General features: G+C 54.6%; 1 protein-coding gene across 6 annotated transcripts in view; it reads left to right on the forward strand.

Moving 5' to 3' along the window:
* Nucleotides 1-14,703, forward strand: part of Zc3h12d (zinc finger CCCH-type containing 12D) — a 30,649-nt gene extending 15,946 nt beyond the window's left edge. For 4 of the 6 annotated variants that reach the window (XM_070010609.1, XM_070010607.1, XM_070010608.1 and 1 more), the window contains 4 exons: nt 5,303-5,442; nt 6,664-6,898; nt 9,468-9,574; nt 11,305-14,703. In XM_070010609.1, the coding sequence (XP_069866710.1) occupies nt 5,303-5,442; nt 6,664-6,898; nt 9,468-9,574; nt 11,305-12,008 (1,186 nt within the window). In that variant the 3' untranslated portion in view covers nt 12,009-14,703. The remainder of the gene's footprint in view (nt 1-5,302; nt 5,443-6,663; nt 6,899-9,467; nt 9,575-11,304) is intronic. The other 2 variants (XR_011369375.1, XM_070010610.1) reach the window with 2 other exon arrangements.
* Nucleotides 14,704-16,523: the final 1,820 nt, after the last annotated feature.

Below are 16,523 nucleotides of genomic sequence, written 5' to 3' on the forward strand. Positions count from 1 at the left end.
CACAGCGCCATTTCCCACTTTTTCTGTGACTAACTGGAGATAAGAGTCTCCTAGACTTTCCTTCACTGGGGTCTGCTGGTGCCAGGCCTTGTTCCTACACGGCTGGTGCTTGCGTGGTGGTGCATCGCATGGCCCTGCAGGACTCACAGACCCCTATATAAGGGCCATCCCTCTATCTGCCACTTCGCAAAGAGAAGGTGGCTCTCGCTGAGAACCCGCTAGGAGCTGTCTGGCAGTGTGCGGGAAGATCGTGGGTTCTCAGGAGCTGCTGTGAGCACGTGTCTTCAGTGGACTCCTAGGCCCCCAACCTATTTTGCATTCTGTAGGCAAGTCTAGAAGAGGCAGCGTGGAGGGAAAACACCCGGTAATTTCACATCCTCTTCTTGCTCCGGAGTGGGGCTTCGTGCAATGTGTTTGGAGCACATTGGCCTTTTTCTTCAGGTTTGATGTTTTCATTTTAAAACCTAACAGACTGTTTCTTCTGGAAGGAATTGTCCAGAGATGGGCATCCAGGCTGGATCTGTACTTTGGTTTACATATGACTTCTCAGGGAGGTAGGAAAGAGATTTTTTTTTTTCTTTTTGTCAGTTGTGGGGCCTGAACTCTGGGCCTGGGCGCTGTCCCTCAGCTCTTCAGCTCAAGGCTAGCGCTCTACCATTTGAGCCTCAGCACCACTTCTGGCTTTTTTCTTTTTGTTTATGTGGTGCTGAGGAATTGAACCCAGGGCCTCATGCATGCAAGGCAAGCACTCTACCACTGAGCCACCTTCCCAGCCCGGAAAGAGATTTTTGAGACAAAAATTAAGCCAGTTTTTGAGATAAAGGTATTGTTTTGAGAGAGAGGGTCTCTCTGTCTAGGTGGCCTCAAACTTACCGTCCTGCCTGTCTCCTGAGTGCTGAGATTATAGGTGCCTATCACCACACCCAGCCCAGATAAGGTCAGACTGGCTTCTGAGCCTCTAGATCTGTTCTGATTAACTTGAGCCTTGAGCCTCTACCTAGGTCCTCATCCATTTCTGCTCTTATCATCAGTCAGGGTGTCCAGAGCAGCGCCTACTTCGCCTCTCTTCCTCTGGCCTGAGCTGGGCAGAGATCTCATGCGAAGGCTCAGAGTGGTGACAGTTACAACAGGGCTGTTTCAACTGCCACTCATAAATAACAGCAGAAATTGCACCAGCCCTCTACCGCGCCGACCCCTGAGCTCCCCGCCTCCATTTCTCCCATGGCCTTGCTTCCCGCTGGCTGTTTCGGGAGCTCCTCACCACTTCAGGGCCTTCTTGGGAACTGGTCAAGGGTACAGTGGTGTACAACCAGATTGTGTCATTACTCTGAGTGACAGCCCCCGCCTTGTGGCTATCAGACACCAGCCCGCTTCCCCTTTTCAAAACCTCGGGGCTCCTGTTTCCTTTTCTCATGGCCTTCTAAGCTGGTTCCCAGTGCATGTTAAGACTTCCACCAAGGGTCCTCACCTGAGCAGGAGCTATTTAGCCAGAGGGGCTGCCCTGGGGGCCCCAGGGGTCTTGAGGAGACGGGAGGGAGAGCTGAAGGTGGCAGTCAGGTCTGGTTGCCTGGAGAGCAGAGCGCTGGGTGCGTTGCTTTGCTTCAGTTTCAAGGGGACAACGGAGGCAGAGGTCACTTCTGCAGGAGCTTGTGGCAGTGATGGAATGAGACTGAAATGTGCCTCACGGCCCGGCAGGCAGAACTCTCTGCACACGTGGGAGTTCACAGAAGCGGCAGGGATGCCTCCCCACATGGGGCCTGCTAAACCAGTGCAGAGAGCAGGCATGGACAACTTATGGATTGTCCATTTCCCTGTAGGTGCTGGGATGGGACCCCAGCACGACTCAGGTCCCCTCTCCCTTCCATTGGTGCACCCCACCCCCAGCACTCTGAGGCCCGGCGGAGGCCCTTACTGGACTCTGCTCCAAGTGCTCTCCCCAGCAGCACGTGTTGGTTTACTCCTAGGCCCTCTGACAGCCCACCAGGCCTGTGGGCCTGCGAGAGGCCGATGATGGTGACGTCTGGGGATGTGTTGCCTCAAGGCAGACATGCAGAGCTAGGATCACACTGAGGCTTCCGGCCTTGCAGGCTGTACTGAAAACAAGGCTCATGTTCCTGACCACACCGTGTTTCTACAGGGCCGATCAGCTGGCGAGCGGCCACCTTCTCCCTCCAAGTCCTTTCCTCTTTCCTCCTGGGCTGGCAAGACCTCGTGTCTCAGTCCTCTTTCTTTCCCACAGCCCCTGCATTAAGGTATTTGCCCTGTGGTTTGTGGGAGTCTCCTGGCTCAGCCTGGATGTCTCCTCTCACTGTGCAGAACTCCAGACCTGGCGGCCACGCCAGGCTCCACATGTCTTCCCCCTCCCCCTACAGCCTGACTTCCGGCTGGACAGCTGAGTGCTTCCAACTACATCCTTCCTTGTTTTTTTTTTTTCTTTTCTACCTCAGTTGCGGGACTTGAACTCTGTCCCTGTGTTCTTCAGCTATACCACTTGAGCCACTTCTGGTTTTTCTGGTGGTTAATTGGAGATAAGAGTTTACAGACTTTTTTGCCTGGGCCGGGCTGGCTTTGAACCTCGATCCTTAGATCTCAGCCTCCTAAGTAGCTAGGATTACAAACCTGAGCCTCTGGTGCCTGGCTCCTTCCTTGTTTTTGTTTTTGTTTCTGTGTCAGTCATGGGCTTGAACTCTGGGCCTGGGCACTGTCCCTCAATTCTTCAGCTCAAGGCGCTTAGCGCTCTACCACTTGAGCCACAGCGCCTCTTCTGGTTTTCTGGTGGTTTATCGGAGATCAAAGTCTCATGGATGTTCCTGCCCGGGCTGACTCTGAACCGTGATTCTCAGATCTCAGCCTTCTGAGTAGTGAGGATTACAGGCGTGAGCCATCAGCGCCCAGCTCCTTCCTTGTTTTTAAAAACCTATGTCTGTCCTAGTCCCCAGAGAAAATAGCAAGGGTGGGTCGCGGATGACTTTGTGCGGGCCGCAGGCAGACATGGTCAGAGCTCTCGGGACGCTGCTCAGAGCCTGGCCTGCCTCTGCCTCCCCTCCGCCCTCTCCCTGTGTGGCAGCCACGCTGCAGTCTTGGCCCCTGGACCACCCATGTCCTGCCTTACCACGGTCTTTCCAGACCACTATCCCTGCTGCCTACGTGGCTCATCTTCTCAGCACGCTTTTGTTCAGCCCTAAACAATGACCAGAAAGGCAGGGGGAACACAGCGGCGAACAAGGCAGTGGTGTGGTGCTGTGAGAATCCGAGAAGTCGGAGGACACCGCTCCCAAGGACATGAACACACAGCTGAGATCTGCAGGAGATGTAGGAGTGAATGAAGCCAAGGGGGAAGGAAGAACTGGTGCAAAGGTCCTGTGGTGAAGGGGTCAAGGTTGGTGTGATAAGGGGCTGGAGGAAGCAGAAAGATCTCCGGTCTGCTGTCTGTCTCCCTTCCCTGCAGAACACCGGGACCCCACTCCTCACCACACTCTCACTTCCTCCCCGGCAATCGGTTATTTCTGTCCACATTGTGGCTTCTACTGTTGCTCAAACCCTAGGCAGTGAGCCCCAGCTGTTAACTGCTCACACCTCCTCCCTGAAGCCGCACATACCCACCTGGCAGTCACAAAGCGCCCCCCCCCCAACTCAGCGTGCCTCCAAGACCAAACTTGTGAGTGACATTCTGCTTTTAACCTGATCTGCCTTCAGAATTCCTGTGTCCGTGAACAGCCCCCGTCCAGCCATGCCAGAGGTCTGAGCAGCCTCAGTGCCTTCATTCACCCTCCACGGCTAATCAGAAATGGAGCTCTGGAGATGTGCCTTCTACATGGCTCTCAAGCTCACCCACATTTCCTCTCTTCTCTGCCACGGGCAGCTCAGTTCCCATCACCACAGCTTCTTAGCTGGCACCAAGCCTGCTCTGGTCCCTTCCAGTTTACTGCCCTGTGTGCTGCCAGATGAGGCGTGTGTGGCTTCCGTGCATCATCACCGGGTCTTAGGGCGAGCAAGGGTTTGTCTTGTTCAAGAAAGAATTCAAGGGCAGACCCGGGGGGAGACCAAAGCAGAAGCAGATTTATGAAAGCCAAGCAAAGTCAAAGCAAAAGCAAAGCAAACACACATCTTCCAGACAGGCGAGTAGAAAACCTCAAGGATGGCTGCCCTGGGGTGTGTGTGTGGGGGGAGTTCTGAGACTTCAAGCCTTTATTGGGGTCTGCAGGCATGGGGGTGCTCAGTCCTGGACAACTGGAGACTGGGTATCATCCACTCCTTCTGCATGTTGGCTGCAGGAGCAGCCAGGGGGTTCTGGGTCGGGGATGGCCAGACCAGTGCTGTCGTTCACAGGCTGTGGGGCTGCAGGTCAGCAAGGCTCTGCTGTGTGTCTCAAGCCATGTGAACAGACCAGGCTGCGATTCCTCATGAAGGCCTAAGCCAGGGTTCTCAGCCTCCAGGTGTCCATATGTCCTGCCAGTCCCTAGATCACTAGCGCGGCTTGTCTACCTCTGATGGAATCCACTGTGGGCTCATGAAGGAGATGGCCCTGGAGACCTCCCTCTACCCTCACTGCTCATTGATGTGTCTGGTGGGATGTGTAGGGAGCTGGCCTCCTTGTTTGGGCTTTGGGAAACCCCGTAACACATTCATGGCCATCTCTCAGGATGAGAGCAGTTCTGCAGACGGCTCCACCCATCCATTCCACATCAGTCCATATTGGCTTTGGTTAAGGAGATGACTGATAGTGAATCCTTAGACAGTTTTCCCCCTTGGAGCCACAGTATGTCTAACAGTTGCCTGGTCACAGTTATAGGCTGTAGTTTCTACAAATACATAATTTGCTAGAATATATTACTTTTTAAATTAATCTTCTTGTTTTGGGCAGTAGGAGGGTTTAAATTCAAGGCCTTTTATTTGTTGGACAAGTGCTCTATCAGCTGAGCCGTCCCCTCAGTCCTTTTTTTTTTTTTTTTTTTTTGCCATATTTGTTTTTCAGATAGGGTCTTGTGCTTTTCCTGAGACTGACCTCAAACCGACCTGTGATTCTCAGATAACTGAGATTACAGACACACATCACTTTGCCATGCTTGTGTGTTAACTGGGGCTCCCGCTAACATTTTTGCCCAGGATGGCTTCTAATTTTGGTCATCTTGACCTCCTGAGTATCTGGATTTACAAACATGTACCACTGTGCTCGGCCAAGAATGCTCTGGGTTAGAGTTGCCTGGGTCAGAATTGTCTGGGTCCATCTTGATCACCTTGTAAGATGGCCGTTAGGAACCTTTGTCATAGCTCTACAGATTTCTCTGTCTTTCTATCGTAGCCATGGAAATAAAGAAGCCTTCTCTTGCCGGGGAATCCAGCTGGCTGTGGACTGGTTCAGGGACAGAGGACACACGTACATCAAGGTTTTTGTCCCATCGTGGAGGAAAGAGCCAACACGTTCGGATACTCCTATCAGAGGTAGGCTGGACCAGGCAAATGTGTTGGGGTGTGGTGCACTCTTCCTGGGTAATGCCCCCCCACAGTGGCAGCTGGTTAGTCTGGGCTTAGTGGTATCCCCTCCTTAATGTATTCAAGTTTCATGGGGCCCCTGATCTTGGCTTAGCCTAGCCTCTGCACAGAGACGTGCTCAATGAATACTCTTGACTCAGCGAATGGCTAGATTATCTTTGACTGTGAGCCATTAGGTTCCAAAAATAATTCTCTCATAATTTTTAATACTCTGAAGAAACATTGGATCTGTATTCCTCCTGTCAGAGCCAATCAGATCTGAAAGAAACATTCATTCGGCCAGGCAAGGGTAACTTTTTCAGTACTGGGGATGAAGCCCAGGGCCTTGTCTATGATAGGCAAATGGCCTTCATACTGAACTAGATCCTCAGTTCTATTTCAATTCTTAAACCAGGAATAAATAATCAAACACTGTGATTTAAATAAATAGGTTTTGTTTTTTGTTTTTTTTTTGGGTCCGGTCGTGGGGCCTGAACTCTGGGCCTGAGCGCTGTCCCTCAGCTCTTCAGCTCAAGGCTAGCGCTCTACCACTTGAGCTTCTGGTTTTCTGGGGTTTATTGGAGATAAGAGTTTCATGGACTTTCCTGCCCGGGGTGGCCTTGAACCGAGATCCTCAGATCTCAGCCTCCTGAGTAGCTAGGATTACAGGCGTGAGCCACTGGCACCCAGCTTAGAGTGCACCTTCTGAATCCTGGACTCAGTAGACTCCCTTTTTTCTGTGCTAGGCATTGAACTTAGGGCTTTGCACTTGCACCCCAGTCTTTAAGTTTGTTTCCCAAATAAGGTTTCATGCATTTACCCATGCTGCTGTCAACTGAGATCTTCCTACCTCCCCCTCCTAAGTAGCTGGGATTACAGATGTGCACCACCATACAGGGCTTACGGCTCTCCCATATTGTGGGTATCATCCTCTGGACTGTGTCATGAAAGGCACAGGGCAGACACTCCGAATCTCTGTGCTCTCAGCCTGCTGCAAAGTCAGTAACAGTGAAAGAAGTGAACCTCTGGGAGACTGGGAGCACCGTCGTTTGTTCCCCTTTCCGGAATCCTGCCTCCATCTTGCTGGCTGCGGCTGAGCGGGGTCTCAGGAATGGCTAGGGGGCTCCCTGGGCTCGTGGTCAGGGGTCCTCCCCCAAGGCCCTGAAGTGGGGTCTCTGCGTGTGACCCCAGAGCAGCACGTGTTGGAGGAGCTGGAGCGGCAGGAGGTGCTGGTGTACACCCCGTCCCGCAAGGTGAACGGCAAGCGCGTGGTGTGCTACGACGACCGCTACATCGTCAAGGTGGCCTACGAGAAGGACGGCGTCATCGTGTCCAATGACAGCTACCGCGACCTGCAGAGCGAGAACCCCGAGTGGGGGTGGTTCATCGAGCAGAGGCTGCTCATGTTCTCCTTCGTCAATGACAGGTACGGGGCGGCACGGAGGGCGCGGGGCGGCACGGAGGGCGGCGCAGGGGCGGCACGGAGGGAGGCGCAGGGACGGCACGGAGGGCGCGGGGCGGCACGGAGGGCGGCGCAGGGGCGGCACGGAGGGCGCGGGGCGGCACGGAGGGCGCGGGGCGGCACGGAGGGCGGCGCAGGGGCGGCACGGAGGGCGGCGCAGGGGCGGCACGGAGGGCGGCGCAGGGGCGGCACGGAGGGCGGCGCAGGGGCGGCACGGAGGGCGCGGGGCGGCACGGAGGGCGCGGGGCGGCACGGAGGGCGCGGGGCGGCACGGAGGGCGCGGGGCGGCATGGAGGACGGCGCAGAGCCGGCCTGTCCTTACCATTCGGCAGCCCAGGAAACGCGCACTCGCTCTCTCGCTCTCTCTCTCAGTTTCTCCTCCCCTCAACCCCAGTTCTTGTGCTCTCATCTAACTTTTTCCACTTAAGGCTGGTGCTCTACCGCTTAAACCACACCCCCACTTCTGTTTTTTGCTAGTTAATTGGAGATAAGAGTCTTAAGGACTTTTCTGCCAGGAATGGTTTTCAACTTGAATCCTCAGCTCTCAGCCTCCTGAGTAGGCAAGGTTACTGACTACTCCCTCTCTTCTTATTTTATCTTCTCGAACGTTGTTGTTGTTGTTTTGAATGCTATATGGGCGGTGGGCTGTGAAGACCTTGACTCACTGGAACGGAGTGTGCACCCGGCTCTTGGCTGAGATGGACAGGCAAACCTGTTGGTTTGGCTCCTTAGGCCTGGCCCCTGGGTCAGCTCGGCCCTGGACCTATCAGACAGCTGTACCATGGGAATGGTGATCTACACACTGATCTTGGGGTTGCCAGGCAGCAGGTGCTTGGGTGGGGGGTACTGGGGTGAGGCTCGTCGGCTGCTGGGTCCCTGGCCCCTGGTGCTGGGTCTGCGCTGTCCGCTGGTGAGGCTCCTGGCACGGTCCTCCCCCACTCCCAGCCCTGCAGTGAGGAAGGCGAAGATGTCCTCCTGAGCCCCAGGACAGCTGCTGGGCGACAGTCCCCCCCCAAGTAGGCAACCTTCACTGTCACTTCCAGAGACTCAGGGCCCACAGCTCTCAGTGGCCAGCTTAAGCCTAGAAGGACGTGGCAAGTCTGGTACCTGTGGATCCCAGCAATGCTCATGGCGGGCTGGAGGGTCGTGGCTGCTTCTGGCCTGGTGACGCCAGGGGCCTAGGCCAAGCTCCCACGCACTGGCCTCGGCCAAGGGCGGCCAGAAGCAGGAATGCCTGCTGCCTGAGCGAGCGAGGCCATTGCCCCGTGTCCCGGCCACGTCCCCAGGGCCCTCTTGGCACCAATCCTGCTCCTGAGAGACCAGGACTCAAAGCCACTGGGACTTTTAATAGCTGTAGACAGATTCTTGGATTCTTGGTCAGGGCCCAATTCTGAAGCCAGAGACGCAGCGGGGAGCCAGGAGCTGAGCCCTCCAGGGACCAGGAATCACCCAGTTGTCCCCAGGATGGGATCTCAGCAGGATTCTGACTTTTAGGGAGACAGTAACCCATGGAAACAGCGTCTCCCATGTATAGGGTTCACAGGCCTCCTCCAGAACCTCTGCACTGCTTAAACAGGTTTCCTGGGAACAGACATTTTTATGTATTTATTTGTTTATTCATATCTCAGCCTCCTGAGTAACTAAGATTACATACATGAGCCACCAGCGCCTTGCCAAATGTATTTACTTAAAATGGTGGATCTCGGCAAATGGGAGTTTTCCTTCCGGAAGGCTGTTTTCCCTTTGAGCTCGGAGTATACGTTCCTATCCTGTGCCAAGGAGAGGGAGTTGCAGGCAGGGGCAGGCAGCCCCGAGCCCCCGGGTTTGCAGAGGAGAGGAGGGTCTGCAGAACACCAGTTGAGGTGCTGTGTGCCAATGGCCCAAGCCTCTGCTTCCAGGAGGCGCCGTCAGCACTGACTCTCCCATGTGCTGCCAAGCCAAGTGTGGCATGGGATGTGGCACACAAGAGAGCGTGCCTGAGCTATATGACACCTTCTAGGAGCTTTGAAGCCATGGGGGTTCCCGATGGCTTGTGAGAAGCTGGGACGCCCTAGGGATGATGTCCGTTTTCCTGGAGGAAAATCACCCAGGCAGTAGGCACAATCAGAATTCTGATGAAGCAGGTACTTTTGGACTCAAGGCTAGTGCCTTGAGCCACAGCTCCACTTCTGGAGTTTTAGTGGATCATTGGAGATCAGAGTCTCAGGGACTTTCCTGCCTGGGCTGGCTTTGAACTGCGATCCTCAGATCTCAGTCTCCTGAAAAGCTAGGATTACAGGTGTGAGCCACTGGTGCCTGGCTACATGGGTACATTTTTTTTTTTTTAAGGAGTTGCTAGAGCTTTCTGGGCCTGCTGGCTTGGTCCCCAGGGGGAACTGTGTTGTGGTGTGTGTGGGCTCAGGGTGAAGGGGAGCGGGTGCTGCTGAACATGCCCTGGCTCCTGGATGGATGGCCCTTGCTTCAGTGGGTGGCTTGGGCCTGTCCCCTCAACCTTCATCTGGATGCCATTGACTCATCTCTGGTTGTTCTTCAGATTCATGCCTCCTGATGACCCCTTGGGCCGCTGGGGACCCACCCTGAGCAACTTCCTGAGCAAGAAGCCGAGGCCCCCAGCGCCATCCTGGAAGCATTGCCCCTATGGTGGGTGGCACTCAGGCATCGCAGGCTCTGGGTTCTAACCCCGCAGTGTGTCCTTAAATACCTGTGTGGCTATGGAGAGGAACCTAAGCTCTCGGGGCTGCAGTTTCCTGACAAGGCTCCTGGAAGGATGAACTGACATCCTAGACATGGTTGCCTGGCCTGGGTGCAGCGTGACATGGAGAGCCAGGCTGGGTCTGAGAAGCAGGAAAGCTGTGTGCCCCCAGCCTCAGGGCTCGGCCTCTTCACCTGACCTCCTTGTACCTCATGTCCTCGTGCTATCCTCTGTCCCCTGACCTTTCAGACCTGACCACCGCAGACTTTGGTATGGGCTATCCATTAAGAGTTATGGATTAGGCTAGGTGGGGTGGTTCCTGCCTGTATTCTCAGCTATTTAAGAGGTGAAGTAGGGACTCAGGGTTTGAGCCCAACCTTGACAAAGACCTAAGGCATGGCTCAAGTGCTTCAGCATCTGCCTTACAAGCTTAAGGTTCTGAGTTCAAACTCTGGGGGTGGGGGAGAGTTAAGGATTTGATCACCGTCAACCTTCCAGTCACCTCTTTATCTTTGGCAAGTCATCTTGCCAAGGTCTTGTTTTCCACAAGGTCTCGCGTGACATTCAAAGTCACTTCTCGCTAAGTGTGAAGTTATGTTCAGGCTGGCCCAGACTGCTCCCTTTGGAACTCCAAAGTGCCTTAGTTCAGATCTCTACTGATCAGCTCTGTTAGAACACTGCACAGGAAGAGAACAATGGTTCACACGAGGGATGGAAACAGACGCAGAGCTAGAGGCACAATCCTACCCGGGAGCACCCACGCCCTGCCCCCAAGGTAGTCACATCTGTAGGGTCCCTGAGGAGATAGAGGCTGGAGGTCACCAGATCCAGAGATTTGATCTCAAGACTCTGGTCATATGGTCACACTGCTGACTGAAGTATCCCAACATCCTGGGGCTGGTGAGACTCGAACCTACGATTGCTGAAGAGTCACCAGCACTCAGTCAATCCGGCTAAGAATCTTTTTATCTGTGGCGACTGCCTCCCACTATATCGGAACAGTGAAGACCAGAAGCCAAGCTCTCTTGCAGCAGGGTTTTGAAGGGGCAAGCCGGTCACACACAGGTGGCAGTGTAGGTGATGACAAGCAGGTTGATGGAAGCAGAACTAGCAGTTAGTGATCACAAGTAACAATGAAGCAAAGCAGTGAGTCATCAAAGCAAAAGCTGTATTTCCAGGCTTGCCCTTCCTTGCATTCCCGGGTTAGCTGACGCATTCCAAACTTCTTATCACACCACCAAGATCAAACCACCTTCCGATTCCGGCTCTTTCTGAGTTTCATTGTCATTTACGGCTCTTAATTTGTTCAACTCCCTCCTCTGCTCCGAGTCTCTACCTTGAGGATTTCCTTTAAGAACGAACCCGGAATTTCTTTCTCCGAAGAGCTTCTGCCTTAGATGTTTCCCCTATTTCCGCTAGCTACATTGCATCTCCCCCTTTTCTTCTTTCTCTTGGTTCTGACAGTGACCTGAGCTCCATCACTGGTCCCACCCGCGCCCCTTCACCTGCCAGTCCAGAGGCCTGTCTGGTGGCACGAGGGCAGTAGAGTCTGGAGTGGTGGTGGGGTGGGTGTCTGCAGGGAGGGATCCCCACGGAGAGGGGCCACGTGGGTTCTCCCGTGGGGACCCCTCAGGCCGCCCCCCCTCACCCAGACTTCTCTCTGCCCCGCGGCTCTTAGGCAAGAAATGCACCTACGGCATCAAGTGCAAGTTCTCGCATCCGGAGAGGCCGGGCCGCCCGCAGCTGTCAGTGGCCGATGAGCTTCGTGCCAAGACGCAGGCCCGGCCGTGGGGTGCAGCCCCGCCGAGCCCCCGGGAGCCCCGCGCGCCCGCCGAGCCCCGCGCCGAGGACCTGGCCACCCTGCGGGGCAGCTTCTCGCGGCTGGCCTTCAGCGAGGACGCCGCGCGCAGCCTCCAGGCCCCGCCGCGCGCTCCCCACCGCTGGCTGCCCGCGCCGGCCGGCGCCGCGGCCACCCCCAGCCCGGGGCCGCTGGGATCGGGCCCGCCATCGGGGCCCCCGGCCCCCCGCGCTCTCCCATCCCGGCCCCGCCTGCAGGTGCAGCTGCCCCGAGGTGGACGGGGCCCCGAGGACGAGGACGCGCCCGGGGACTCGCTTGCCCGGCGCGGATCGGCCGGCGAGCGCCTGGTGAGCCGCTGGAGCTGCGCAGAGCCCACGCGGGGCGATGGCGCCTCGGGTGGATCTGCGGCCCTCACCACCGAAGAGGAGAGGGACGCGCGCGCCCGGGCGCGCACCGGCACCGCCGCGCTCCGCGGCGCCGTGCGTTCGGATCGGGAGCCGCGCGCGATGCCCGCCGACGCGGCCCGGCCCGGCCCCGGGCTGCGCAGAGCCCCCAGGGCCGGGGCGCGGCTGGCGAACCCCTAGAGAAGGCCGTGTGCGGCTGCGAGGGCGACCGACCCGGCTCGCTTGGGCGAGGCGGACAGGCGTGGCGGCCCCGGCGTGGCCAGCCTGGGCCTGCTCAGCCACCTTTCCCCCCCAAGTTGATCAGGGGACACTTCTTCCTTCTCAGCGGAGGACGCCCACCTGGTGCCGCGGAGGCAGAGTCAGTCTTGCTGATTATATACTCGGAAGTGGAGGCCTCACCGCGGCCGCCACGCTGGGTCCCAGGAGAAGTTGTTTCCTACAAGTGCTCACCAACACCATAGACTAGGAAACGTCCGCGCCTGGATGGTACTGGAAGGATTCCTTCCCTCCCTCCCTCCCTCTCTCCCTCCTTCCTTCCTTCCTTCCTTCCTTCCTTCCTTCCTTCCTTCCTTCCTTCCTTCCTTCCTTCCTTCCTCCCTCCCTCCCTTCTCTTCTTCCTTTCCTTCCTTCCTTCCTCCCTCCCTCCCTCCTTCCCTCCCTCCTTCCCTCCTCTCCTTCCTTCCTTCCCTCCTCTCTTTCCTTCCTCCCTCCCTCCCTCCCTCCCTCCCTCCCTTCCTTCCGGTACTGTTAGGGTTGGAACCCAGGGCCTTGCCTGTGTGCTCCCAGCTGTCTCCACCCTTTTTGCTGTAGTTGTTTGCGGCTGGTGTCTTCCGCTGTTGCCCAGCGCCAGCCTTGCCCCTCGTCTATGGATCGAGCTGGGGTCTTGTAAAGTTTCCTGCCCCGACTGTCCTTGAACCCATCCTCCTTGTGATTGCAGTCTCCGGAGTGGCGAGGGTTATTACAGACCTGAGCTTGCTCATGCCTCACTTGGACTCTTCTTCTTTTTTTTCTTCAGCCATCTATCTTGGCAATTTCTAGAACATGCCCTTGGGGGTGTTTTGTTTTGCCTAGAAACCTCCAGGTAGAGGTTTATCGCCACTGCTGGTTTTCTTTGCTTTCCAGAGAGCTATGGCTCTGGGTTTTAGGGAGAGGGGACCTACTCGTTTGCAAGGAACAAGACATGAGCAAGTCTGTCCTAGATGCCGGCATCTCAGGGGCCTGGCCCCTGTGGGTGGTGCCCACTACCCTGGCAGATGGTCACCTCACAGGCGTGGCTCCTTCGTTCATTCTGGAATATGGGAGCTCGGCAGTTCACAGAGTCCCGAGACACCTGTCGGGAGAAACCAGTCCTGAAGGCGGAAACTTCCTGCTGTCTGGTGACCCTAGGGAACGGTTTCCTGTTCATTTCTAGGCTGCATGTGTTGTCGGCACAGCCAAAGGTGGGGCTCTGGGGAATACGTCGCTGTGAACCCCACCCCTTGGCAAGGTAGTGGCAGTACTGCTTCTCCTTCCACGTTTTATTGTTTTTTAAAATTATCTTTATGTAGTTGTGTAAAGGAATTTCAATCCAATCCATCAGTTTATGAGTACCATGCATCTTGATCAATGTCCTTCCTTTTTTTTTTTTGGTCGGCCGTGGGGCTTGAACTCTGGGCCTGGGCGCTGTCCCTCAGCTCTTCAGCTCAAGGCTAGCGCTCTACCACTTGAGCCACAGCGCCACTTCCAGCTTTTTTTTTTCTTATGTGGTGCTGAGGAATCGAACCCAGGTCCTCAGGCATGCAAGGCAAGCGCTCTACCACTAAGCCACCTTCCCAGCCCTCCTTCCTTTTTTTTTGTGGGTACTAGTTCTGAGGTTTGAACTCAGGGCCTGAGCTCTGTCCCTCAGCTTTTTGCTCAAAGCACACACTCTATTGCTTGAGCCATAGCTCTCCTTCTGGCTTTCTGATGGCTAATGGGAGATAAAAGTCTCACACATTTTCTTGCCTGGGCTGGCATCAAACCACAGTCCTCAGATCTCAGCCTCCTGAGTTGCTACAGGTGTGAGCCACCAGTGCCCATTACCTACCCCCTTCCTCTTTTTATTTTGTTATTTTTTTAGATGCAATCTGTAATTTTATTACAAAACCATTCTTTTGGCCTTAGTTGGTTACAGTGATAGCAAGATGCTGTGAATGTGACATAGCAGCTCTAATGTAACAGTTACATTCCCTGCTTACTGAACCAAAACGTAAGTTACTTCAAACCCATTACCTACATTACCTGTACCTATCCCTAATACAAATCTTTACTTGTATACCTTTTAGGAAAGTGTTGATTCTTTACTATCTAATCTACATTCAGATTAAATGTTGATAAGACTACAAAAGTACTAGTTCCCTTATGAGACCCCTTCCTCTTTTTAAACCAGATTTAGCCTGGTGGCAACCAGATCTACTTCTTACCTGCTTTTTCCAGAGGATGCTACCTTGCCATCTTGGGATCTCTGTCTGGAAGAAGGCCCCTTCTCCCTCAATTTCTAATTTCCTATGGGAGGTGTGTGACAAGTTGTGCTGTTGCTCACTGCCTTTTGCTTCTTCATGTCCTGTCGGGGAATGATAGTGTGGCTAATTTACAGTCTGAAATGTTTACACTGCTTCCTCTAAGGACAAGTCTGTTTTAGTAAGCTGTGAAGCTATTTTACTTGGTTCACTGGGTTATGACCAATACCCCCCAAAAGTGAAGGAGCTCCATGTATCAAGTATAAACCTCTTTGGAAATTTTCCAAAGTCTTAGTATGTCTTTGTGACACAGAAAACTGGGACGGGCTGGGTAACTGGAATGTTCCTAGTGTGTAACTGTTATTGTGCTCTAGAAATAAATCACTTTTCCACACCTGGATGGACTCCACTGACAAACTGTCCCTCCCACCGGCCTTCCCTTAGATACCGGCTCTCACGTTCAGAGCTCTGGGAGAAGGCTGAGGAAACAGCTGTCCCACAGCTGGCAGCCAGAATTATTCTATCATCTTGGGTGGGTGTGAGGGCTTTTCCCCAAGTCACCGGGACTACAGCAAGCACATACCTTTCCTGGCCAAGGATACCTGTTTGCCAGCCTATTTCATCCTCATGGCCAATGATGGAGGACTTCATAAACACATCTGTCCTTGCCAAAACCTGCAGGAGAGTTCCTGCCTGCTCCCAGAAACCCAGGCTCCTGTTTGCCCTCCTGCTGCCTTCCCAGAGGCTCTCACTGGAATGAGGCCAAATTGCTGAACGTCAGAGGCCAAGGGGAAGAATTAAGAGGAGCCACTGATCTTGGCATTGTTCGAAATAGAATGCAGTTCAGCTTTGGTTTTAAGTAGAACACAGTTGGAGAGCAATGAGCTGGCTTCGGGCCGGTGTGGGTACAGTTTGGACAGGCCACACAGCTATGCCCGAGGGCCTGTCACTACATGAATGATGAGGATGAACAGACAGCGTCTCCCCAGCCACCTCTGTCCACTTCTGACACAAGAAGCTCAAGGGTGGAAGTTGTGGGGCTTGATACCACACACACACACACACACACACACACACACACACACACACACGATCATCCACTTCTGAATGAGACAGCAGGCTTGCTGGTTGTATTAGGCCAGGTTCTTTGGCCATAACAGTGGTTCGCCAAATGAAATGGCAGGAGGTCAGCGATGGAGGTGGCTGTGGGATTGATTGGAATTGGGGCTGGAAACCCCATTAAGCATGTCTTGTCTGTTTCCTCCTGTGCATTATCTCCCTCTGCGCTTTCTTCTAAACAATGGGGGCTTTCTCCTGAGGCAAACATAAGCACTTATCCTTTCAGTGGAAGGACTCAATAGACAGCCTGAGAACGGTCCCAGGGAAGGGTTCTGATGGGCCCTGCTGGGGTGATGTGCCCATCCCTAGACCAGCCACTGTGAGGTAAGGAAATACTCCAGTTGCTCACACCTGGGTGTCACGTGCACGTCTGGCCGGGATGAGGTTGCACATGGGGACGGTGAGCGGTGCAAACCCACAAGGTAGTGGAGATGGAAGGAGAGGAGATGAAAGAGGGGACCCAAACATGTGTTCACCTCTCAATTCAGCCCCTTTTCCTCCTCCATCCTGAACTTTGGTCCTGTTTGAGGAAGGAGTGCTGTGTGAGGAAAAGCCTGGCTTCTGCTCAGGCCCTGGTGCATGGGCTTGTGGGAGAGGAAGGCAGGAGGGCCTGGCTGGTCCTAGGGCTGGGCTAGCCCCCAAACCGCTGCTGAAGAGGAAGAGGCTTTTCTGAGTCAGAAGCTGACTTTCTTCCTTTAAGTCACTTCTGAACAGATGCCCTCAGAGCTCAGGAATCATGGCAAAGCTGGCTGGCAGAGATAGCTCAGCTGGAAACGAAGGACTGGGGGCCTGACTCAACTTGGTAATTTTCCCTGAGTTCTCAGGGATAGATACTCCTCTTTCCTCATGGAAGAAACACAGACCTATCCCAATTCTCCCAAACTGGAAAGGTGCTGATAAATCAACAAATAGGCTCATGGGCACACAGTATACAGAAGCCAGGTGAGTGGTATACTTATCAACTGGCTGACTGACAGACACTGATGAAGGCTGACTGATAGACACCTAACATGCTGACTGACACTGACTACCATTGACAGACTCACTGAACTGATGATGACTGTTGGTCCCCAACAGGCTGACTGACACCGAGTCTGAT

The sequence above is a fragment of the Dipodomys merriami genome, unplaced genomic scaffold (genome assembly GCF_024711535.1).
Source record: "Dipodomys merriami isolate MVZ:Mamm:240054 unplaced genomic scaffold, mDipMer1.0.p SCAF_8, whole genome shotgun sequence".
Lineage (NCBI taxonomy): Eukaryota > Metazoa > Chordata > Mammalia > Rodentia > Heteromyidae > Dipodomys > Dipodomys merriami.